Source organism: Pseudorca crassidens, chromosome 7 (genome assembly GCF_039906515.1).
Source record: "Pseudorca crassidens isolate mPseCra1 chromosome 7, mPseCra1.hap1, whole genome shotgun sequence".
In the NCBI taxonomy this organism is placed as follows: domain Eukaryota; kingdom Metazoa; phylum Chordata; class Mammalia; order Artiodactyla; family Delphinidae; genus Pseudorca; species Pseudorca crassidens.
Window position 1 is genome coordinate 105,826,857 of NC_090302.1, and position 25,911 is coordinate 105,852,767.

Genomic DNA, 25,911 nt, shown 5'->3' on the forward strand with positions numbered 1-25,911 from the left:
AAAATATATATATGTATAACTGAATCACTTTGCTGTACAGCAGATTAATACAACATTGTAAATCAACTATACGTCAATAAAATTTAAAATAAAATAGGGGGCTTCTCTGGTGGCGCAGTGGTTAAGAATCTGCCTGCCAATGCAGGGGACATGGGTTTGACCCCTGGTCCGGGAAGATCCCACATGCTGCGGAGCAACTAAGCCCATGCACCACAACTACTGAGCCTGCGCTCTAGAGCCTGTGAGCCATAACTACTGAGACTGCATGCCACAACTACTGAGGCCTGCGCGCCTAGAGCCCGTGCTCTGCAACAAGAGAAGCCACCGCGATGAGAAGCCCACGCACAGCAACTAAGAGTAGCCCCCGCTCACCACAACTAGAGAAAGCCCATGCGCAGCAGTGAAGACCCAAAGCAGCCAAAAATAAATAATTAAATAAATAAATTTATTTTAAAAAATAGGGAAGCAGTTAAATAAGAGTATACCCACCCCATGGAATACTACACAACAGTTTTAAAAACAAACAAAATATAGCCATAAACGTCCAGATATGCAATGAACTTCAGAGCATGATATTTTCTCCAGTCATTCATAGAAGTACACATATGCCATGATCTATTTATTCAATATACTACTGATACCATTTAGGTTGTTTCCAAAACACACACACACACACACACGTGCCTACACACACTGCAATATTCTTGTGCACGTTTTTTCATGTCCTATGTCTATATTTCTCTAGTCCAGATAAACAGAAGTGGAATTATAGGTTCAAAGATTCTGCATTTAAAATTTTAATAGATCCTGTCAAATTGTCTTTAAAAAGTCTTTATTATTTTACATTCCCTCTAATTGTGTTTTAAGCATATCCTACTACTCCCCAGTGAATGCTTACTTAAGCTGGATATTATTTATCTCTTCAATTTTTGCCCCATAGACCAAGAGAGGGGTTGGGAATCTCATTATTTTAATTTGCATTTCTCTAATTTTAGTAAAAAGAACATAGTTTCCATGTTTATTGGCCACATATATTTTTGTGTATTTCTCATTCTTCTATTGGCCCATTATTCTGTAGGGGTATTTGTATTTTTCTTATTGATTTGTAGTAACTTTATATATCTCAGCTATTAATCTTTTTTCAATTTTTTTATTGACGTATAGTTGATTTACAATATCGTGCCAATCTCTGCTGTACAGCAAAGTGACTCAGTTATAGACATATATACATTCTTTTTCAATATTCTTTTCCATTATGGTTTATCACAGGATACTGTATATCGTTCCCTGTGCTATACATTAGGACCTTGTGGTTTATCCATTCTAAATGTAACAGTTTGCATCTACCAACCCCAAACTCCTAGTCCGTCCCTTTCCCTGCCACCTCCCCCCTTGGCCACCACAAGTCTGTTCTCTATGTCTATGAGTCTGTTTCTGTTTTGTAGATAGGTTCATTTGTGCCATATGTTAGATTCCACATATAAGTGATATCATACGGTATTTGTCTTTCTCTTTCTGACTTACTTCACTTAGTATGATGATCTCTAGTTGCATCCAAGTTGCTGCAAGTGGCATTATTTCATTCTTTCTTACGGCTGAGTAGTATTCCATTGTATATATGCACCACATCATCTTTATCCATTCATCAGATATTAATCTTTATCAAGCAACTTGCAAAATATTTTCCTGTTTCTCTTTTGAATTTTAACTCTGATTATGGTTGTTTCCAGCAAGTTAAAAGTGATGCCATCTACTTTAATCAAATTCTTTATAACATTATAATTATTTCTAACAACATAGCAGAAGCTGAGAAAAAGTCTGAAATACTATCTTTTCAACTGAAATACTTCCGCTGGTGTTTTCTGTCCATTGGGAAGTAGTTGCCTTTTCTAACAGGGATTGAAGGGCAGAGAAGATTTAAGAGAACACGGATTAAGTAATAGCATGGAACAGCAAAGTTGAAGAGCTTTTTTTCAGTTTCTCTTAATCATTTTGTTTGTAACTGTACAGAACATCAGACATTTGCCATGTGCAAATGTATGAACAAAAATGACATTCTATGGCTAAATATAAAATACTTTTGAATTGTTTATCATTGAATAGGTCTCATATTAAATCTTGCCTCTTACTATCCAGATTGTTTTAAAAAATGACTTTATTTCTAATACTAGATGGACCTTTAAAACCAATACTTAGTCCCTACAATGAATATCCCAAGTAATGTTATGTTTAAATCGACATCCTTATTTCTCCTTTCTTTTTTTGGAAAATGCATTTCTTATGTTATCAATCTCTTAATGTTGTTTGTAAAGTACACAAACAAAAACCCTAAAAACTAAAATGGAGAGAGAAAACTGAATTAAAGTAAATTGGAGGGACTTTCCTGGCGGTCTAGAGGTTAAGACTCTGCACTTCCATTGCAGGGGGCATGGGTTTGATCCCTGGTCATGGACCTAAGATCCCGCATGCCACAGGGCGAGGCAAAATAAAATAAAATAAAATAAATTGGAAATATCCCCTTGAAACTTAACTGATGTAGCTTTCATGGGGGTATAAAGATTACTATGTGATCTAGTGAATTTAAGGAATAAGTTTGTTGTTAGGCAAAAGAGAAAAACCAGTGAGTATCATTTAGAAAATATTTATTAAATGTCTGATAGCATCAAGGAATGTATAACAAGGAGTATGATAGAACCATGCCTACCCCCTGTAGTTCAGCCAATTGCAGTAGGTAGATAATTAGTGATCTTTGCAAATATATGTTTCTATTAGTTATGGTAAAAGAAAAGAATAAACAGGACCTTTTAAAAAGTTTGAAGACCTTGAACTTCATCCAGGGTGATATTGAAAATATTTAACAACTGGCAATGCTAACAACCAATCAAAACAGACAGTAGCTGGTCAGCCACACCACTGAGTACTGGCTGAACATTAGCCCTGGTTATATTAATTTAGGGATTTCCACTAGTAGTAAGTGGAATGACTGCAAATACAGTCATTCTAAATAAATGTCTTTTTTAAGTTTCTGGTAACAGATGCAAAGTTAGTTTAAAAACATAAATAGAATATGAGAAAAACTTAGCTAGACTGCAGTATTTTAAAATTAATTTTTAGTGAATTTATTTTAGAATATATATATATATATATATATATATATATATATATATATTTTTTTTTTGGCCCACACCGTGCGGCATGTTGGATATTAGTTCCCTGACCAGGGATTGAACCCATGTCCCCTGCATTAGAAGCACGGAGTCTTAACCGCTGCACTGCCAGGGAAGTCCCTTTAGTGAATTTATTTTATAAAATTTTAGTACTATTTTGAATAGGTAATACATTCACACGATTAAAAACATTCACACGGTTAAAACTTCAGAAGGTCCAAAAGACTATTCACCTAAAAGTGCAAGTTTTTGCATAGCCGTGTTTTCAGTTCTTTGAAGTGAAGAGACTATCAGGTGAGACTGCAGAGGAATTTGAGGAGGAGTACGCATTGCTCAGAGATGGGGACTTTGATCATGATGGACAATAGTCACTGAGGCTGTGTTTCCTTTGAGGAAGAGTGTGAAAGTCTTTGTGCTAAGGATAGTCATATCTTGTTAGGTAAAAGCATGTTGTTACAGTGTTCCTTTGGAAGTTTAAGTATATGTAGAGGGGTGTATATGGAAGCTAAGGAGTTAAGTGGGGGAGCTGTGCTGGTTTCTAAGCTATCCTCTCTCAGATCCAAACCCACCCCATATTCTGTGAATATGGAAGGCTAGGGCTCCACAAACCAAATTTCTGCTTTGACGGCGGGCTCCCTGTTAAATACTGCCAATGGGGAGGGGTCACTAGAGGGAAACTGAGGGAGAAGAACCTCACTCCTTTCTGTTTCCTTGCTGTTCCTGGCACTTATCACCTTAGCTCTTCACCCTGGCAGTAGCAGTTGATTCCTGAATCCTGTTTTTTCCACACTCCCAGAACCATCATGCTTCCTCAGATATATCAGAATCAGCTGGCCATGATATCCTCTATTTTATTCTGTAGACGTCCCCTACAGGGATGGTCCCAGCTCCAGAGTCCTTTCTCTGGGCTCCTGAGGTATCAGTGAAGCTGGTGGTAGCTACTTCCTGCATCTCTAGCTCCACGGTACCTCAGTGTTCCCTTTTTGTCTTTTCTGTCTTCTGGTATTTATTTAACCAGTTCTATTTATTAAATTATGTCTGTTAAAATAACTGGCATGATTTCTTTTTTTCTGACTGAACCTTAACTGATACATACAGAAAGTACCAGTCAGACTTCTGAGGGAATGAGCAATCGCTCATTACCTTATGTCCAAACTGAATTCTTTGGGCTCCATGATAACATAACACAATATAGAAGTAAGTATACTTTTTTTTTTGGGCAGTGTCACCCGGCATGCAAGATCTTAGTTCCCCGACCGGGGATTGAACCCACACCCCCTGCAGTGGAAGCATGGAGTCTTAATCACTGGAAGTCCCACTTTTTAATTTTTTTAAATTATTTTTTTTATTGAAGTATAGTTGATTTACAATGTTGTACCAATCTCTGCTTTGCAGTAAAGTGACTCAGTTATACATATATATATCTGTATTCTTTTTTTATATTCTTTTCCATTATGGTTTATCCCAGGAGATTGGATATAGTTCCTTGTGCTATACAGTAGGACCTTGTGGTTTATCCATTCTAAATGTAATAGTTTGCATCTACCAACCCCAAACTCTCAGTCGATCCCTCTCCCTCCCCCCCTCCCCCTTGGCAACCACAAGTCTATTCTCTATGTCTCTGAGTCTGTTTCTGTTTTGTAGGTAGATTCATTTGTGCCATACCTTAGATTCCACATATAAGTGATATCATATGGTATTTGTCTTTCCCTTTCTGACTGAGAAGTAAGTATACTTTAAATAGTTACCCATTTTCCAAGCAGAGCTCTTCTTTCTTCAAATACCTACAATAAATAAAAAAAAGAATGGAATGATTTCATATTTCACGGTTTAATATACCCATTGCAAAAAAGACATCATTAAAGTATCAATAAATATTGACAGGCTTTTCATTATATCTACTGAGTATAAAACAGATTTTGTACCTGAAAAGGTACTTTACTTATATTTTTTTAATATTTATTTTATGTATTTATTTGGCTGTACCAGGTCTTAGTTACGGCATACGGGATCTTCGTTGCCGCGTGCAGGACCTTTTCTTTTTTTTTTTTTTTAGTTGCGGCACGCGGGATCTAGCTCCCTGACCAGGGATTGAACCCGGGCCCCTTGCATTGGGAGTGAGGACTCTTAGCCACTGGACCACTGGGGAAATACCTTTACTTATTTTTAACTTGGGCAAAGTTTCTTTTTTCTCAGTTTCTCCATGTGAAATAATTCATCTTAAAGAAGAAATAATTTTTTAAAGGCAAGAAATAAGAAAAGCTGGGAATTCCCTGGCAGTCCAGTGGTTGGAACTTCGCGCTTCCACTGCAGGGGGCACGGGTTCAATCCCTGGCTGGGGACTAAGATCCCACAAGCCACTTGGCATGGCCAAAAAGAAAAAAAAGAAATAAGAATGGAATTGTGAAGTGAAATCATTTTTGGAATTTGAAAGGAGATGAAAAAACTGACAAAGGAAAAACAGGAAAATGGAGAACCTCCCCCAAATACTTCAGCATCAATAGTATAAGAACCTGTGAAAGTTATGAGTGAGTGGCTCTGTTTTTATATTTCCATGAGTTCACATATCATGGGGGTGTACATGACTTATATGTTTGTAGGATTAGAAACTTGCATATGTGCGCCTCTGGGCTTACAGCTCAGTGTTTATCTGTATAGGTTTGTCGTTATATACTATTTAGGATAGAAACCATGTCTTAGTCACCTTGCAGTGCAGTGCAGAGTGCTGTACAGGGCATATTACAGGGACTCACGTTTGCCGGACTAAATGAATGTGATCGTGACAAATGAATATCCTTATGAATGTATCAGTACAATGTGAGTGTATTTCGAAACTGGTTTTTCTGAGCATCAGTCATTTGTATATTTGAACGAGTGAGGAAGGGACAACTAATGTGAGAATGTTTGGCGGAGGAGGGAGTTCTGGGGAGAGGAAGTAAGAGACAGCAGTGAACAGATGTGAATGTCTCTCTCACTCCTACACTACACCCTCTGTCAGCTTTCAGAATTGGGCCTGATGTTTTTCCCTTCCTCTTGGCACTATCTAAATTCTCTCGCACTGTTAAGATCATTCCTATTTGGGAAGTAGCACAGGCCTATTTCTTCCCTTTTGTGGAGGAGGATGAGGCGCTGGCTTCATTCTTCCAACAGATATATTTTCCTTCCTTTTTCAGACTCTCAAACTCTACTTTCAAAGGGCATACGACACGGAGATTGAAATAACTTGTTCAACAACAACCTCAAGGCCTGTAAAATGTCATCTTTGCTACTAACCCCGGAACCTCATACATCACAGGCAGGCACTTTTTATACTTTAGAGAAGAAGAAAAAGAATACCATGCTCGGGTTTCCCTGGTGGCGCAGTGGTTGAGAGTCCGCCTGCCAATGCAGGGGACACGGGTTCGAGCCCTGGTCTGGGAGGATCCCACATGCTGTGGAGCAACTAGGCCCATGAGCCACAACTACTGAGCCTGCGCGTTTGGAGCCTGTGCTCCGCAACAAGAGAGGCCGTGATAGTGAGAGGCCGGCGCGCTGCGATGAAGAGTGGCCCCCGCATGCTGCAACTAGAGAAAGCCCTCGCACAGAAACGAAGACCCAACACAGCCAAAATAAATAAATTAATTAATAAACTCCTACACCCACTATCTTCTTTAAAAAAAAAAAAGAATACCATTCTCCCTTTCCCCCTAATTAACTGCGACCTGGGCTACTAAGACCCTCAAATAACGGCAACAGAAACTCAGAATTTCTAAATGAAAATAGAAGAGCAGACTTCCCTGGTGGTCCAGTGGTTAAGACTCTGCACTTCCACTGCAAGGGGGTGCGGGTTTGATCCCTGGTTGGGGAACTAAGGTCCCATATGCCCCAGGCGCGGCCAAAACAACAAAACAAAACAACAACAACAACAAAAATAGAAGAGAACCTAGAGAATACAGAAGACTGAAAAATCAGGATTCAGATATTTCCTGAACCCTTCTCTTGTGTCTAACCAAATCCTATCAATCATCTAATTCCCAGCCCAAGTCCCTGGCACCAGCACGTTTCCGGCACCCGCTGACCTCACTCCTCCCAACTCCTCCTCCACTTGCAGCCCATGCTCCACCTGGACTTTCTAGGGTTTGCTATTGCCTGCCAGGTGATTCTGTTCATTTCATCTTCCCATGTAGATTACAACCACTTTCCTTTCTATGCTCCACAGGCTCCACGGCAGGCTCTCAACAAACACCTGCTGATGGAACAACAACAACAGTTTCAGACGTCGTAGAATTTTAGAGCTAAAAGGAATCCTAAGATCTTTTTGTTCAATCCTCTGATTTTAGAGGGGATAAGCAGAGGCCCAAAGAGTTAATCATTGGTTCCAGACTGTCTGTTCAGCTCAACTCTATACTTGGTTCCTCCCTAGATCCCTGGTCTTCCCTATCCCGACCTCCAGCCCTACGTTCTCCTTTTTTTTTTAAAGCTTATATTTAGTTGGACAGATTGATACTTGTGTTATTTATTTAATTTTAAAACTTATTTGGCTGTGCCGTGTCTTAGTTGTGGCATGCGGGATCTTTGTTGCGGCATGTGGGATCTCTAGTTGTGGCACGTGGGATTTTTTGTTGCAGCATACGAAATCTAGTTCCCTGACCAGGGATCAAACCTGGGCCCCCTGTATTGGGAGTGTGGAGTGTTAATCACTGGACCACCACGGAAGTCCCAGCCCTATATTCTCAGTGAACCGCTGCTCACACTTTGGCCTGACAGTGGGAAGAAGAAAAGATTAGATCCAAAGACCACAACCTCCTTTCAAAAGGAGGTTGGGATGACCATCGTGGTGTCCAATGGTAACAGGGGGCATTGGAAAGAAAGGGGCACTGACTTGAAGGGGAGAGGAGAGTCAGCAAGAAGGTGGCAGGAAAGGAACAGGGTGGGAGGTGGAGTGTTTAGAGAGCCAACAACCAAGTCTAAGCAGGATCCAAGCAAATCCAGTTCTTTACCAAAAGGCATTTAGACCCAAGTGGAAACTGATGAGAGTAAAGGGGGAGAGGAGAAACACCAGACAAACTCAGATCTGGTTCTGACTCTGCCCTTGACAAGAAATATAATTTGGGACAAATTATTTAATTGTCAGGTCCTCAGTCAGACTCAGAATCATGTATTCTCTGGTTTGGAGCAAGTCTTCCTTCCAAGGATTTGCAATCAGGTTTTACATCTTTAAGAGCTGGGAAGGGGGTGGAGGGATAAATTAGGAGTTTGGGATTAACATATACACACTACTCTATATAAAATACATACCCGACAAGGACCTACTGCATACCACTGGGAACTATACTCAATATTTTTAATAACCTGTAAGGGAAAAGAATCTGAAAAAGAATATATATATATTTGTATAACTGAATCAGCTGGCTGTACACCTGAAACTAATACAGCATTGTAAATCAACTATACTTCAATTAAAAAAAAGAGCTGGGAAATGTATGGCTTCAAGTGGAAACGTTAAAGTGGGTCTTCTTTCCTTGCAGAATGCTGTAGTCTGTTTACATCACAGTTTACTCAGAGCCTGCTGTTAAGTCAAAATTCCACGGTTGTTATTTTAGTCTGTTGACACTGCAGTTCCATATTTTACCATGTGACATCATTAAAGTTAGGAATAAGACATTTCGGGGCTCCTAAATTATGACAGATGTATGGTAGTTAGGTGCTTTTTCTCAGAACACCCTTTTAACGTGTACTGTACTACACGTGCGAACCATACTCAAAAAGAAATGTTGATCATTTTCAATTAAAACACTGGATGGCAAAGAAATACATACTTTTAAAACATTCCTTCTCTCAAAGTTCACAATACCTGAATTATTTTATAATCTGTTATATTTGCCTAAACTGATGATGCTAATTTTTTTAGGTGTTTACATTCGAATTCAATCTCTATGCTTAAAGCCTGCTGTGAAGTTAAAACCCTGTGACTTTCAGTCTGAGACAGTTACGTATTTCACATTTTACTACAGAGCAGAAAAAAGGCAAAATTAAAAACCAAAAACAGAACCTCAAAATTACGCTGATCATTGGTGACAAAACGCCCTGTTTTAGAAATACAGAGTAGCCCTTGAAGTTATTGTATGGACACCTTCTGCCGAGCTGTATCCTTGGCCATCTATTTTTAATCCCTTTCACACAGTCAGAATGTTAGATCTGGAAGGGACTTTTGAGGTCATCTGACCCAACCCACTCATTTTCCAAAGGAAGGTAATAAAGACCAGAGATGTCAGTGACTCACTGAAGTCAAGCAGGAGATTATTAGTACAGCTGATCTGGAACCTGTATTTTCAACTCTGAGTTTTTGTTCTTTGTTTGCTTTTATTTATATTTGTTTTTTGAATTGTTTTAAAATTTGAAATATTATTGCACTGTGTAAAGTAAAAACCAAAAACTCTTCTAACAGACCTCCCTCCCTCCTTCCCATGCCATCCAACTCTTTGGGGGAAACCACTATTAATAGTTTGGTATATACATATCCAAATTCCATGGGTGTGTCTATGTACATTAATACACAGACATATGGGTATATACACATGCCAAGATTTTTAAAAAAAAATTTTTTTTGGCCACACCGTGGCACGTGGGGTCTTAGTTCCCCAACCTGGGATCGAACCCACACCCCCTGCAGTGGAAGTCCGCCAAGATTTTTTAAAATAATTTTACTCCAAACTAGAACCTAACTAAACCAAAATAAAGCAATTTTGGAATAAAATGGGAGTTCTGAACAACAAAATAAATATCATCTTTAGAAATTATCATGAAATTTGACAACAGCTCTTCAGGAACCAAGATAAGGCTGTGTCATGCTTGCTATGATGCGTGGCCCAGATTCCCCTCCAGGATTGAAGGATTTATTCCCCCCAACTGTTGGGAGTGCTGCTGGCCGACAGCTGTGAGCTGGAGAGATCTGCCCTGACTAAGATCCCATCCACTGAATGCTCAGTGTGGAAGTATAAAGGCCAGGCCCCCTGATGCAATGCAAGACTCTGAAGGATCTTCGGGGTGTCCTACAGGGTCCATGGAGGCCTTGTTGCAACTGCCTGACAGCCCAGCTTCTTCCTCTGCCCGAAATCTACATCCTGTTCTTCCCTCCCCACACCTCCCCAGGTATGGATCCCGGGAGCCTTCCCCCATCAACGCCCTACATGCCAATCTCAGAGTCTGCTTCTCCAGTAACCCAACCTGCAACAGGCAATCAGACAATCAGACAATCAAGATACATTTTCTCCATGGCTGCTAAATCGATGAAGACTTCTCATTTTTCAAAGAAAATTTCCGAAAATCAAGACATCCAACGAATACGTATTTCAATTCAAGTCACTTTTCCACGTGCATAAAACCTTTACAATTCTATGAGAAAACGTATTTCAAAACTAAACACTGGAGTTTCTGGGGGCAGAAAGCAGAGAAGCTGCTATATAAACTGTTGGAGAACTAAGAGCATTGCAAACAGGTGCTCAATAAATAATTGTTGAGCTGAATTTAAAAAGACTGTCAATAGACTTGCTTTTTGCTCATGGCTGGGTAAAGGCTGGATTTCTCTCTCTGCTTCTCCTTTTGTTTCTCCTCGTGCCTCCTTTTTTTTTTTTCTATTTCTCGATCTCCTTTCCTCACTTCCTTTATCTTTTTCCTTTCCAGTATCTCTCCCTTTTACTTCTCAGTATTCCGATCGCTATGTTGGTTCCTCTTTCTCTCTCCCAAATTTGCTCATGTTCTGCATCAAATGAGTAGCAACAGGAAAGTCCTGAGCAGAAGGGGTCAGGATGGACGCTCCAGCTTTGCCAGAGCAATTAGCATAGCTGTTAGTTCAGAGAGGCAAAGGGTCAAATCCAGGCTAAGGAAGGAGAGACGTGGGGACAAGAAGGTCAGAGTCAATGAAGGAGGTCTCAGTGAGTACAGTTGACCTCTGACTCCATTCTTTGTGCTTCAGGAAACACATCAGGCTCTGGAGATGCAGAGAGAAAAGACAGAATCGCAACCCTTAACACATTAGGGTCGGGACTTCCCTGGTGGTCCAGTGGTTAAGACTCCATGCTCCCAATGCAAGGGGCACGGGTTTGATCCCTGGTTGGGGAACTAAGATCCCGCAGGCCGCACGGCACGGCCTAAAAAACAAAAAAGAAAAATCATATAAAAACACATTAGAGTCAAGTGGAGAAGTCGGTAAACAGTCATGAGAGGAAAGAAAAGCAAGGGGGATTAGGCTTCCCCGAGAAATGACATTTCAGATAACTCTTACAGGAGGCCATGAGGAGGGCACTACAAAGGCGTGGAGGGGATGAGAGAGCTTGGCCCAGATGTAGGATGAGAGAGCTTGGCCCAGACGTAGGATGAGAGGAGGCAGAGGCAGGGCTTGAACTGTGATGCTGGTTGAGTCAACTCATGAAGGGTCCTCAGTGCTATGTGTGGGGCGGGGGTTGGAATTTACCCTTTGGAGCAGCGTGTTATCAGTCTTACTTAATAGGATTAGTTAATAGGATTAGTTTGGTACTTTAGAAAGATCATTCTGGGATCAGAAGAGAGGATGGATTGCTAGGGATAGAGGCAGTGAAACCAGTTGGGGGGGTTACTACAATGTGCCAGGCAAAGGGTGATGAGGGCGTGAACTGAGAATGTGGAGCTGGAGGTACGCAGTGAAAGGAGAAAAGGGGTCCGGATGAAGAGACCTAGGAGGAAGACTCAGAGCTGCAAAACAAATTGCATGTGGGAGTGAGGCAGAGCAGTGGCAGACACTCCTTCCTGAGCTTCTCACTGCCTAAATATCTTGAAATGCCAGGAGTGCAAGGTCCTGACTGCCCTTTTCTTGGGCCATTACTCCAGGCTGTGCTGGCAGCAAGGAACCTTGAGGGGTGAGGTACTAACTCCCTTTAGAACCAAGATCAGCCTTGCTAATGCTCAGTATTGAAAGCAGTGGATTCCCTGGGCTCCTTGTTCCTCAGCTGTGGTGCAGACCCACTGTGTGCGTAGTATTTATCTGGGTCTCTGCGTCACCCCTGTGGCACAAGGTGGGCCAGGAGAACCTGTGCAAACATGATGCTCACGCCCCTTGCTGCATTGTAAGAAAGTTCTTTGTCTCTGACCCAAGCATCTCTTGTCTTCTACTGTAAAACAGTAGTGACTTTGCCATAAGTAACAGGCTAAGTTATTAGCTTGTAAGATGGGGAAAACCAAACCCTGGACCCAAGAGGGAGAAGGAAGATTTGCAGCTTGAGTGATTTGGTGTAAAGTGATGCCCTTCCTTAGGGGGAGGAACTGGTGTGTAGGAGCAAGATAATGAGGTCAGTTTTATTGATGATCGTAATTTACTGTCAACTAGATATGGTCCTTGTATATAAGTATTGATATAGGAGCTCACAGACCTGTTGGAAATTCTGCCCCTAATTGAAGCAGGAGTAGAAATCCCCAGAGGTTGGCAATCTCTCATGCCCACATGATACCCAGCTGTCCACACTTGCAATGCTTTTTCTGGTGTATTCTGCTGGCACCTCCCCAGAACGCAGGTGGCAAATAAACTTCTTAGGAGAATCCCAGTAATGTGAGTAACCAGCTGACATTGAATCATTTTATTTACTTGGTTAAATGTACAGCTTTATCCAGTAACCTCAACTCTAGCAAGAAAACCTATTTTGGGGGGAACTCCTCACACATCACCCCCTCCTCTTTCATTTCCGGTGGTTCCTGCAAAGAACCAGTGATAGAAGGGAAAAGGCATTTGGGGTGAGAGAGAGGAGGAGTGACAGTGGAGGAAAGAGCAAATCTAAGACCTTCCTTTCTAGGCAGGAACTCTGTGTCTACTGCCAACCCTGGCCATGTAGCAAGCGTTCAGTTAAAGTTTCTGAAAAAGTCCTTCATTTTGTTTTTTTATCCATTACACAGTCCTAAACAATTAATGTTTATATTTTGATAACCAAGATTTTAATACTATTTTTTCTTTAAGGTGTGGACCCAACTGATAAAATAGCTCTTATCACTTACCCGGTTATTCAAAAGCTGATGGTTTAGGGGTGTCCAGGTACTCATCTTTGCCTGTATTTTGGGACCACCTATGTTTTTTGGAGGTGCAAATGCCATCATGAAATAACTGGATATTCTTCCATAGGAAAAACTATACCTGTAGAAGAAATGAATCATATAATCTTCAGAATACTAAAAACACTAATACCATATAATCTTTTAGTACGTTGGGACCAGGGAATGGGAGGGCTAACATTTATTGGGAACATTTTATATGTCAGGAACTTCTATGTTTGCTCAATTAAAACTCGTAACAGGGCTTCCCTGGTGGCGCAGTGGTTAAGAAACCGCCTGCCAATGCGGGGAACACGGGTTCAAGCCCTGGGCCAGGAAGATCCCACATGCCACGGAGCAACAAAGCCCATGTGCCACAACTACTGAGCCTGTGCTCCAGAGACCATGAGCCACAACTACTGAAGGCTGCATGCCACAACTACTGAAGCCCGCACGCCTAGAGCCCATGTTCCACAACAAGAGAAGCCACCGCAATGAGAAGTCCGCGCACCGCAACGAAGAGTAGCTCCTGCTTGCCGCAACTAGAGAAAATCTGCGCACAGCAAGGAAGACCCAACACAGCCAAAAATAAACAAATAAATAAATAAATAAATAAAACTCATAACAATCTGGTGAGGTGGTGGGTTTTAGCTCATTTTACAGATGAAGAAAATGAGGCTCACTGAAATAATACTCTCTGCCCAAATTTATACAGACACTAAGCGGAGAACTGGAAATCAGACCCAGGTCTATTTAACTCTGCTTGATTTTCATTGAACCATGGGAGAAATCCAGAATCTCTCCTAGCTAAGAACATACCATATTGGCCAGAAAGAAGAAGTATTTATAAAATCACAGTGCAATATGAAAACACTCTATCTTTGTCCCTTGTGACCTTCCTCCTCCCCTCTTATCTTTCTGACATCTAGGTAACAAGGGTTCTAGCTTGATACCATATTTAAGAGGTAGAATGGTACAACAGATAAAGCCAAGACTTTGGACACAGACAGATTTGGGTTTAATGGGGGAAATGTGCTGTTTTTAGATGTCCAGTACTAAATATGTCTTCCTTCATTTGATTAAAGCACTCTAGTTTCCATTAGGAATTACTTTTCCCTCATTATTTAGAGTCTGCTCTGTTGGTTAATCAAGGTGGCCTCCCGCTCCCCAGTCATGAGACCAAGCTAGACCAGTTTACTTTTTTTTTGGTGGGGGGGGGGGGGCTGTACCACTCAGCTTGTGGGATCTTAGTTCCCTGACCAGGGATTGAACCCAGGCCCACAGCAGTGAAAGAGCCAAGTCCTAACCACTGGAGCTGCCAGGGAATTCCCCTAGGCCAGTTTACTGATGCTGGCTTATCCTTACTTTACAGCTGAGGTGGTCATTCAAAGTACCATAGGTGCTCTGAGCAGACTAACAAGCTGTTATTGCTGCCTCAACCTTCGGAAGCCCCTCGTCCTTTCTTACTCATTTTGTAAGCCAGCTGATACAATAAATCAATCTCCTCTTTAGCTTCCATTAGCTAGAATCTATTTCTGTTGTTTGCAACCAAAACTTTTTACCTTATACAGTTTGGATCCTGGTTCTAAAACTTACTAGCTGTGTAACTTTTTGCAAGTTATTGAATCCATCTCAGTTTCCTTATTTGTAAAATAAGGGTGTGCATATCTACCCTCAACTGCTGTTGCAAAGGTTTGAGAAAAAAGGCTCAAGCAGAATGCCTGACAGATGAGTGGTCTTGATAAGGAGAATCCCTGCAGCCTTTCTTAGAACTCCCCGTCATTTACAGAGTGCCTCAAAGCCTGTCCTTTAGAAGCCCACAACAAAATATTTTAAGGTGAAAAATATTTAAACCAGACTGATGGTATTTTCAGTATGTATCCTCCATGTTTCTGCTTATTTGTGCTTTTCTTCCTCTCTGTAGGTAGATTTCATATCCAAGGAAGTGGTGCTGAGTGAGGGGGCTAGGACTTACTTGCCTGCTTGATCTCTGGGCTGTGAAAATTACAGCAACAAATGCTGGACAGCTCTTTTAAAAAAAAATCACTAGTGTTTAGCTGATAGAGGATTCCCCAAATGCTAGATCTGAAATTTTGAGGCTCTCACTTGACATGTAATATTCTCTCTCAGGTTTAAGTTAGAGCTGAAGATAAAGCCAATGTTTTAAAATCTCAGGGTTTTAAACAGTAGACAGTATCTTCCTACAGTTTTTTGCTGTCACCACTCCACTGGCATAAGGGGGCTCAGATCAGTCCTTATATTCTTAGCGCCAAACAGCTATGTTGCAAAAGGTGTAAGAAATGATTTCATTACAGTGTTATTAATTGGCAGCTATAAAAGTACACGTGAGCAGGCAAATTATAGGTACAAAGCATGGTCACTGAATCTAGATCTGCCCAGTTAAAAATCACATATTTCTTTTTTGTTATTGTTATTTATTCATGTTTGACCTTTCTTCTCTTTAAACCAATTGTTTTTTTCTTTGTTTTATTTTAAATTTTTATTTATTTATTTTGGCCGCTCTGTGCAGCTTGTGGTATCTTAGTTCCCCGACCAGGGATTAAACCCGGGCCCTCGCAGTGGTTAAGAATCCACCTACCAATGCAGGGGACACAGGTTCGACCCCTGGTCTGGGAAGATCCTACATGCCGTGGAGCAACTAAGCCCGTGTGCCACAACTATTGGGCCCACGTGCCACAACTACTGAAGCCCGTGTGCCTAGAGCCAGTGCTCCACAACAAGAGAAGCCACTGCAATAAGAAGACTGTGCACCACAACGAAGAGTAGCCCCCGCTCGCCGCAGCTAGAGAAAGCCCACATTCAGCAACAAAGACCCAATGCCACCAAAAATAAATAAAATTTTTAAAAAATTCTATAAACCCAGGCCCTCGGCAGTGAAAGTGCGGACCCCTAACCATTGGGCTACCAGGGAATTCCCTAAACCGATTGTTTTCATTTTTTTTTTTCAGGGCCATAAAACTCTTTGAGAATATGATGAAAACTCCTGCTGTAAGCTGAGAAACTCTTTCTCTCTTTCCAGTTTGTGTAGGAAACAATCTGACTGATTCTAGGCACAATTTCTGATTAGGACAAAGTAGCTTTTCTAGGGCCTCCCCAAGGCCTTACACTGGTTGTTTTCTTTGTCCTGGGTCCTCAGAGCTAGAAATTATTTGAATTAGGCTTTCTCCAAATCAACTTGAGGAAAGTTTGGTTTTCAGGAGATGGGCCAGGCCGGGAGAAAGAGACCTCTTGGTAATAGTCTTGCTGAAGCAGGCAAATGGAGGTGCCCTGCTCTGTCTTTTGTCATTATCTTTTTACAGTTTTTCCTCCTCCATCCATTCTAGAAGATGGGCACCGTGCATATTTGCACGCCCACACCGGTTCACAGTATAGACCACTCAGACACTTTTATACAACATACATAAAAATAACAAGACAAAGCAAGTTGTCTTCCCTCCTTCAACATACAAAGCTTGCTGTTGCTTTTTTTTTTTTTTTTTTTTTTTTTGCGGTACGCGGGCCTCTCACTGTTGTGGCCTCTCCCGTTGCGGACACGCAGGCTCAGCGGCCATGGCTCACGGGCCCAGCCGCTCCGCGGCACGTGGGATCCTCCCGGACCGGGGCACGAACCCGCGTCCCCTGCACCGGCAGGCGGACTCTCAACCACTGCGCCACCAGGGAAACCCACTGTTGCTTTTTTATGACCTCTTTTCCCCTTAATGGCTGTCGTTGAATGTTCATCTTTAATTTTTCTTTGGATAAAAAGGAAGAAAAAGGGCTTATGGCCCTTGCCCCCGATGTGTGGTTCTAGTTCCATGTTTAAAGGCAAAGATTGTTCCTCTGGTAAAGTTCCAGTGGCCACGTACTTCCAATCCCACCTTCTAAGCCATTCTTCACACTGTCACCATTATTCAGCTGCACTAAGGACCTTATTAGGCCTGTATTAGAGGTACAAAGACGAGAGTCTTGGCTATAATGGAGCTAAAAGTCTACTGCTAGAGAGGTTTCTTTTTGTGTTTGTTGTTTTCTTGACAAATAAAAAAGGTATATATTTAAGGTATACAACGTGATGTTTTAATACATGTATACATTGTAAAATGCTTACCACGATCAAACTATTTAACATATCCATCACCTCCCATAGTTACCGTTTGTGTGTGTGTGTGTGATGAGAATACTTGAGATCTACTCGTTTAGCAAATTTCAAGCATACATTATTATTAACTATAGTCACAATGCTGTAGATAGGGCCTCTAGAACTCATTCATTTTATAACCAGAGGTTTGTACCCTTTGATCAATAGCTCCCCATTTCCCCACCCCCCCAACCTTTGCTAATCACCACTCTCCTAGGGAGGTATTTTTAAAAAATACCTGTCATTTTTCAGCTCAAAAACCTTCAGAGGCTTGATAATGGCTACAGAATATCCAGGCTTCTTAGCATGCAAATCTAGGTCCACTACGAACTTACCTCCACCTACCTTTTCAGCCTCATCCTCCTTTCTCTCCCTTCATGCACTATCTGCCCAGACACACTGAACTTCAGATCACAGAACATGGTACAAAACTGATGCTTCTTTGCTTATGTGGTTTTCTGACACTGCTCACCTGAATCCTAATCTCAGTAGTACGTACGTAATGGGTGCTCAATAAATATTTGTCAACTGAATGAATGAATACAACAGTGGAGGGGAGGCGGTTTAAGGATTAAGACTAGTGGAAGGGAAGGATAAAACTCAACATTAGGAACTGACCACTGGTATTAAACTCAGGACGATCGGATTTTTATTTGGAGTTTACAGAGTGGAAGAGGATTGAGTTTCTATACTAACATACATCTCACCCATTGTACATTGCAGTATCATCAGAGGAGATCAGATATTATCAGGAAATTATCAGGAAAGAGGGTATGGTTAGACTTAAATATGAATTCATCTGATATTCAACTAGGTAGAAACAGAAAAACTATAATACCGTGCAAAGAGCTAGTGCTTGATAGGCATAGAAACACTTATTTGTTGGTTGTTAATTTCAGAAATATGAAGCATCTGTCACTTGAACTGCAGCTGAAACGGAGCAAAATGTAATTCCCGGGGGGCACTGCCAAGGTTTGTGAGAGACCCAGGTGGATCTGAGAGAGGAGCTCTCAAACGAAAGTCTCCATCTTTTTCATGCACTGCCCACTGCTCTCACCTCTTTTGGTTCGTCTTTCTCTTCAAGCCTCTGGCGCTGGTGTTGCCATAGTTGCTGTTTCTTTGACTCTGTCTAGCCCCCACCCCTTCCAGTAGTCCAATCACCGCCTATAAATCTTTTCGCTGGCATCCGGGGTCTCTTAGGCAACAATGTGTGGTCTCTTGATTGGTCAGGAGATCCTGGAGGGCTGGCTCCAAAATTGGGCGCATGGATAAAACGAAAAAGTGTGAGCGCCAAGAGGGTGGGAGGGACTGCAATCTCCCAATATAATGCTAGTACGAAGATGCAGCCGATCCCGAAATAAACAGCCTTAAAAGCCCTCATTCAAGACGTGTGTTCCAAATCAGGCCAACCTACTGAGCATGCCCAGTTACATCGTTCTGGTCGCTCCAGGGTTCCAAAATGTGAACTCCATTTCTCCGGGTTTTAAGAGTGGCCGACAGGTAAAAGAAGGTTGGAGGAAAAAGAATTCTAGAGAGGTTCAGTGAAAGAATAGCACCTGCACACAGGAAGTGGAAGAACGTGGGAAAACTGCCCAACGCACAAACTCGCAAATGCTTCAACATGACTTTTAATCTATTGGATTAAAGAATTCAGGCCGATTGACACATACACCAGGGAACCAGCAGATGGCATGCCTTAATAAGAATAGCTCCAAATTTGGGAAATTTTAGGATCGGTCTAATTTAATTAATTAAATTTGTGGAGTATCCACCATGTAATGAGAGGCGGAGTGAGAATGCAAGGATTAAAAAAGAAATCTATTGAGGAAGCCTGGAAAATGCAATGTAGAAATAACTACTGTAAGGACCACAGTGATAACTACTGTGATAGAACTATAAACAAGTGTTAGAGAAAAACAGAACATTCAACATTTCAGAACGGAGCTTCTCTGGTAAATGTAAAGCAGTTCTTATGGGCAGCAGCTAAACAAACAAACAAAAAAGACTTTCTCACTATCTAATATTTCCTAAAATAGATAAAAATGTACTCCTATGCAAACAAATGTAAACTCTATGTTTGTAACGTTTCATAGTTTTGAAATAGGCAGCATTTGTATATCTCCCATTTAAAAAGAAAATGAAAAGTCAAGCTCATAGAGGTTGTTGCTTTCCGTGAGTTGACAAAGGATCAGCAAGTGGCCAAACTGAAATTAGAACCTAGGTTGTCTGAATTCCAGCCTAGTGGTTTTTCCGCATGATCAGGTTGTATGTAAAATGAATAAACAAAGCCTTTTTGCAGGGCCAGAGGCCTGGGGGATGTAGGTAGATGCAATACTAAATTACCGTGTATTACAGTTAACATGTATGGTTTCAAGACGGGTTCATCCAGAAAGAGACCAGTTTTAACAACATGCTGGGAGAGTGCTGTGTCTCTGTGAAGTTCCCGCTCATTAAAGATTTTCTACTGGTGGTTACAACATTGAATGAAAGAGAGATGGGTTTAAAGAGAGCAGAACACTTTAACCCTGTTAGAGCTGAATATTTTTATCCATGAAAATAAGGTCCCTTTCTTCGATCCTCTCAACCAGCACCCTCTAGACCTGTGTTCATGGTGAGCGCACTGGCTCAATATCCTTGATAATTCAACATTACTTTTAAATGAAACATTTCAACCACAAAGAAAAGTTTAGAGACTTGCCTAAGAAACACCCTGTCTCCCCACAGAGATTTTTAAAAATGTTAACATTTTGCTTCCTGTGTGTGATTAACAGTTGAAGCCCCTTTTGCATGCTTCTCAGATCTCATTCCCCACCCTGCTTGCCTAGAGGCAACCACTATCATGAAATTAGTGTGTAGCCCACTAGTCCACTTTTTATGCTTACTATATATACATGGTTGATCTCATAAACAATACGGCGGTTTTAGAGAGCTATCATAACTTACATATCTTGTAGTTTGGTTTTTCCACTCTGTTCTATTTCTGAGATGTGATCATGTTGATACATTCAGTGATAATTTCTACATCATTCCCACCTCCCGGTGTGAACCAAGATATGTTCTATGCCTGACAGCTTCAATGTGTCCGTGTGTAAATTGCATAAAAAATGTGCTAGCAGCACATCTCCAGAAGATCTGCAGGTACAAGGGATCTGGAAGTACATGAAGCAGGTCCACACAGATTTTCACAAACGCTCTTAGCTGCTTCACTCACCCTCAGTAGAGGCAGTGTTGGCTCCACAGGACACAATGACTTGACAAGAATCAGCCTAAGGATCAATACTACTTTCTTTTTTTTTTTTTAATGTTACTGCACGAGTAGTTATTTATTAACGAAATTGAAAATGTCTCTTCAGATCTCTTTTATGATGCGCTTTCCCATAGCTCATCTTCTGACATTCAACTGTATTTATGGCTGTCTCAGCTCAACATTTTTTATCATTTAGGGAACACCTTTAAAAAGATTATGTTAAAATATACGAACCAAAATTTACCATCTTAACCAAGCGTACAGTTATGTTAAGTACATTCATATTGTGGGACAAGATCAAAATATTACTTTAAGTCCTGTGTGCTACCAGAGATCAAAATGATGCCTGTGAAGTCTAGGCTGAAAACGGACGAAAAGGAAGAGAAAGGTAGGTAAAATAATGTAGGCAAAAGGAGGAACAGTTTTGGCTTGAAATGAATCCAAACTCAGCCATTAAAACGCTGTGTGACCTTGGGTAATTCATTTAACCTTTCTGGACCGTTCTTTTTCGCGTCTGAAAAATGAGAGGTTGGGTTTAGATGACTTCTAAGAAATCTTTCAGTTCTAAAATTACTTATGTAGAAAAAGCGAGGAGAAACGTTTCCTAAGGAGCAAAATATGGGGGAATGCCACCAATCATCCACAAGCTCCACCTGCCCACTAAGGTGTTGGTAAAGAAGATATAAACTGTTCATGGGCAGGTATCCTGTCTGCTCTGTTGTTTCAGCCTGGAGCTCTGCAACAGGCCAGTTGACTACCTCCACCTGAACCCAGTGCCACCCTCAGCAGCTGGTGACCCGCCTCTTAACCATCTCCAATTCCCGGGTCCCCGGGGGCACACTGGTTCTCAAAACAGGTCCTGGTAGTCTCGCAATACTAGCATCCCAGGGTTGAGAGATGAGAGTCGCCGCGCTGTCTCAGCAGGGAAAAGAGGGATGGCTTTGCAAAGGGGGTTATTTAAGAAAAACGCTTCCAGAGCTCGGAACGACGCCGCAGTGGGTAGGAGACGCCAGCACCACCAGCGGCTCGAAACCGGGAAAAACGAGGCGAGCGGAGCGGGTATCAGGCAGCTGGGCTCAAAATGGGAACGCTCGGCCGCGCGTGCGCAGCGCGCCTGCGCCGTGCGTGCGCGCGCGCGCTCGCTCCGCTGGCCGCGCGCCCCGGCGCTCGCGAAAGCTCGCGGTCGCTTTGAGGCGCGCGCTGGCGGTCCTCCTTCGCTACGTTTACCTGAGGGACCCGCGCCCACCCACGGCCGGCGCCGCAGCCGCTCTAGGAGCCCGGACCCGAGGTGTGAGGTGAGTCCCGGAGCGTGCGGCTCCCCCGTCCGGCTCAGCGGGAAGAGGGCTCGGGGAGTGTGGGGACTGAGGAGGTGCTGCCGCGGCTGCCCGCTCCTCTGTCTAACCCTATGCCGAGGAGCCACCAGCAGCCCCGGCAGCTCCTCCTCAGGGATCGTTATTCTCGTCGCGGCCGAAACAAAAGCCTTGGGTGCCGGGCTGTGGCGGGGTGTCTCGGAGCTTCTCGGGGTGGGCGGCGGGCCGGCGGGGCGCGGGGGAGCGGGGTTTGGGGCTGGGGGTTGAGGCGGACAGATGCCCGCGGACAGGATTAACCCTCGCGGTCCCGAGCTCGCGCCGGACAACCTGTGCGAGTGTGGCCCGCGTTCCCTCCGCGCCGACCCCGGCCCAGCCCTTCGCTTCGGTGGGCGCCGCGGCGGCGTGTGGCGCTCCGGGGCCGCCCGGGGCGTGGTGGAGGGCGCGGCCGCCGGCGGGGAGGACAATGCACCGAGGGCTGCGCGTCGGGGCGCGGCGGTCCGCCCGAGACCCGCGTCGAGGCTTCCCCGGGCCCGGGCGGTGTCTCAGCATCTGACCGGCCTCCTGTTTCCAGTCCTAAAAGTTGTTCCCTCCCCGCCCTCCAGTCAGTTCGCAAAGTCTGCTGCTCCCTCCTCGAGGCTTCCCCCGCTGCCCGCTTTGATGCTCCGTGTGTTTGCCCTGGGGTACCGCGGGGCAATTCATCCATAGCCTCTGAAATGAAGCTGCTGTTAAAATATTTCAAGACGTTTTAGCAGCTTCCTAGAGGCTTTTGAAGAGTTAGGTACCTCCTCAATAAGAGAAAGAAAGACGGCTGCTTCTTTTTTTTTCTTTTCTTTCTGTTTTCCTTTTTTTTTTTTTTTTTTTTTTAGAACAAAAGCACATGCCACTAATTCAGGCATAGGAGTCAACTTAAAGTTGCAAAATATCTGCTGTGGGAAAGAGGTCCGGTTTTTGGCCCATAATTAAAATGAAAATTTGAATTTTGGTTCCCTTCTAAATTTAAAAGGATGGAGCAGCAGAGCAGACTAGCAGCTATGGAAGTGAATAACTGCTATATAAAAACAGCCAAACAAGATCTTATTTTATAGAAGTAGTTCTCATAGACCTGTCATGTTTATTTACAGGAATTGGGTTACTTGGCAAAGCCAGTACCGCAAGAACAAGGAAACAAAGACCTGACATTGGGGATGTTACCTCCCTCTTCAGCCTTCTTTTAGCCTTTAGCGGTGTGCTGACAGTCAAAAGAATAGATAAATCAGTAGTTTTGTTATTAAGAAGCGTTTACTCCTCAAGATAATGCTTTCCATCCGTACTTTTAAGCAAATCAATACCATCTTTTTCCTCCAGGGGGAAAAAAAAAAAGCATTTGCTTGAACTACCTACCAAACCACAGCATAGAGGTAATAAGACAGGAAAGTGGTGTAAAAGCTTAAGGGGGCAGGCTTGCAAGGATAGAGCTGAAGATAAAAGATAATTGAGATGCAGCCCTTCTCTTACCCGGTTGCCTTTTATTTAGTGCAATAACATGTTCCTCCTCTACCCCCCAAGGGCTTTGAAACTATCAGGAAAATAAGAAGGTGATTAGTAAAGCCTACCATCCTACCTTCTCTTTCCTCCTACTTTTTTTTTTTTCTCATCCACTAATATTCTCTACCTCCACATCTCTCTTGAATCTACCACAGTGTCCCATTAATAAAAGAAGAAAGGACCGTAGGCTCTTTCATTCCTTTTTTCATCTTAGCTACTATATTCCTCTGAGCTTTATTCTGTGCTTTGAACACTTAGGTGGCTTTTTCTTGGGAGTCCTATAATTGAGATATTTGAAATAGGGAGGGTTGAGGGGAATATAATAGTAAAGTGCACATTCTTTCTTTGTATAGTACAATGTGAAAGCTTCATCATTGGGCAAAGAGAGGGGAGTCTTTAACTCACAATAAGTCCTCTGTTTCCCACTTGACAGGAAAAAAATGTCTCTCCCCAACTTAAATTTCATATTTGTTAGTAAAACTATGAGATTTTATACTGAAAACTTATTCTGAGCATATTAGTTTGTTGATGTTAGGCTGCTATTGACTTTATTTTCTTTAAGAGACAGGTGGTAGGAAACAGTTCTTACTCATCTTTACCTTCTTTTGCAGGGGAGAGCAGTGTTGGCCTCAGGTTTGTTTTTTTTAACCCCTAAAACTCTAGAATTAGGGCTGCTTAAAGCTGCAGCTGCCCACGTAAAGAGCAACAGTGCAAATGAAAAGCAAGACTTTGAAATATGTTCGAGAGATTGTTCAGTGTAGGTTTGCGAAAAGATGTGTAGCAGGGTCTTGAGGAAAGAAATGAAGGTTTTTAATAGTGGCATTTCCATAAGGCTAGGAATAAATGTTTGAAGAGTAACAACTCTTCATTGGCTAGGAAGCAATTTTAACTGACTATTGCATCAAAAATGATGGATCTCTCTTTGAATTCCAATTTGTTATACTGAGAACTAGCGACAGTTTTGGTGGATCCGAGGAATGCACTGCAAATGAAGGTTGAGATAAATATAACTAGGCTAGTCGGCTTAAAAAAAAAAATCCTGGTCCCCAAATTTTATCTCACTGAACTAATTTTATAGTCAAAGCATACAACCATGCTAAAGGGAAAACAAAAATCAGGGGCTTGATATTAGACCATTTTCTGAACAAATTTTAATTGAAAAGGGAAGCCAAGGCTGGAATGTCACCTGATTTTTTTTTTTTTTTTTAGTCCAGAGTATGGCTATCTTTTAACTTTCCAGTTTTGTTTTTAGATTCATTTTAAAAGATCTTCTGCTTTCTCTAGTCTTAAAAGTAATGTATAATTTGTAAAATGGACTGGATTTTGATGCCTACCATTCATTTAAATTTTGAACTTAGATGTATTTGTTTCTCCTGTGTTTGTTTTTCTTTCTAAGCCATATCACTCAGCACACTGGAAGATTAGATTATCCATTGTAATCAGTAGATGACAAGATGAACTTTAAAAATTACAGAGATGAAGTAGGAAGGAGATACTCTGAGATTAATAGGAATCTGGGACCTATGAATTAAATATGGAGCTGCATAAATTTTCTTTTTGCAACCAGGAAACAGTATTTCTAGAATGAATTTATTTTTTAAGTAATAAGATATGGAAAACAAAAGGCCAAAAACCACATGGGTTTTAGGAAAAGGAACCTAACACTTAGAGCAGTGAGTATGCTCTGAATGTATATTTTGCTCTCCAACAAGACTGTAATTTACTTGAGAGAAGAAACTCTTTAGAGGTAGTCATTGCTAATCCTTGTAATGCATTCTTGGAAAACTCCTCTGAAAAAAGACAAGGAATATTTCTCCTGTTCCCATTGTAGCCACCGTGTTTGAGGCAACCTTTAGATGGTATTTCTGAATTGGAAATGCAAAATGTTATCTACATTTATAGAGTGTCAAGAAAATTAAATCTAAACTGAGAATGATGAACCAGATCACTTTCTGTACAGAAAGTGTGAATTGGAATAGAATTGCTGAACATAATCTTTTGTTGCAGCACCCTCTTGACAAGCCCTCAGGGCCCACTGTTGTCATTGTTTCTTCTGGGATTCCGCCTGCTTTCCTCTTCACTGTTGCCATCTCCTGCTTTTCCCACTTGAGTTCTTTGGGTCTGGCTTTGTAGCCAGCCTGGGAAGACAGTCTTCCAAGACTGCATCCCCTTTATTGCTGTTCTTCAGGACAAATACTCAATTTATTTTAAGGGCTTTTACTTTCTGTCATCAAAAGAAAACTGGTAAATTGGGTAATACCAGATTCCTGATGTTACACATTGATAAAAATTAAAGTGTATGTTTAAATGTATCTATTCCTTTTTGTTTTGTGATGAAATGATAATCAAGTAGCTTAATCTGAAATCAGTTTTCCATGTTATATTGCTCTGTAGAGAACTGAATGTGCCTCTTTTCTCAGGGTTAGGGCATGAGCAACTGTTGCCATATTGCTCACTTTTTACTGGACCCTGCCTCCTGAGGCTGTTCACTCCAGT

At 41.9% G+C, this 25,911-nt stretch overlaps 2 protein-coding genes across 7 annotated transcripts in view; one reads left to right on the forward strand and one right to left on the reverse strand.

Moving 5' to 3' along the window:
* FBXO16 (F-box protein 16) overlaps positions 1 to 18,732 on the reverse strand; it is a 57,063-nt gene extending 38,331 nt beyond the window's left edge. For all 6 annotated transcript variants that reach the window (XR_010945175.1, XM_067745267.1, XM_067745266.1 and 3 more), the window contains exons 1-3: positions 18,392 to 18,732; positions 13,167 to 13,302; positions 4,916 to 4,951 (exon numbers count right to left, since the gene is read on the reverse strand). Coding sequence is in view for 5 of the 6 variants with exons in the window: in XM_067745267.1 (XP_067601368.1) it covers positions 4,916 to 4,951; positions 13,167 to 13,265 (135 nt within the window). In the remaining variant the exon portion in view is untranslated. The remainder of the gene's footprint in view (positions 1 to 4,915; positions 4,952 to 13,166; positions 13,303 to 18,391) is intronic.
* A 3,009-nt stretch (positions 18,733 to 21,741) lies between these two features.
* The window catches only part of FZD3 (frizzled class receptor 3), a 102,241-nt gene continuing 98,071 nt past the window's right edge, over positions 21,742 to 25,911 (forward strand). The window contains exon 1 of the mRNA XM_067745271.1: positions 21,742 to 21,876. The gene's annotated coding sequence lies outside the window, so the exon portion shown is untranslated. The remainder of the gene's footprint in view (positions 21,877 to 25,911) is intronic.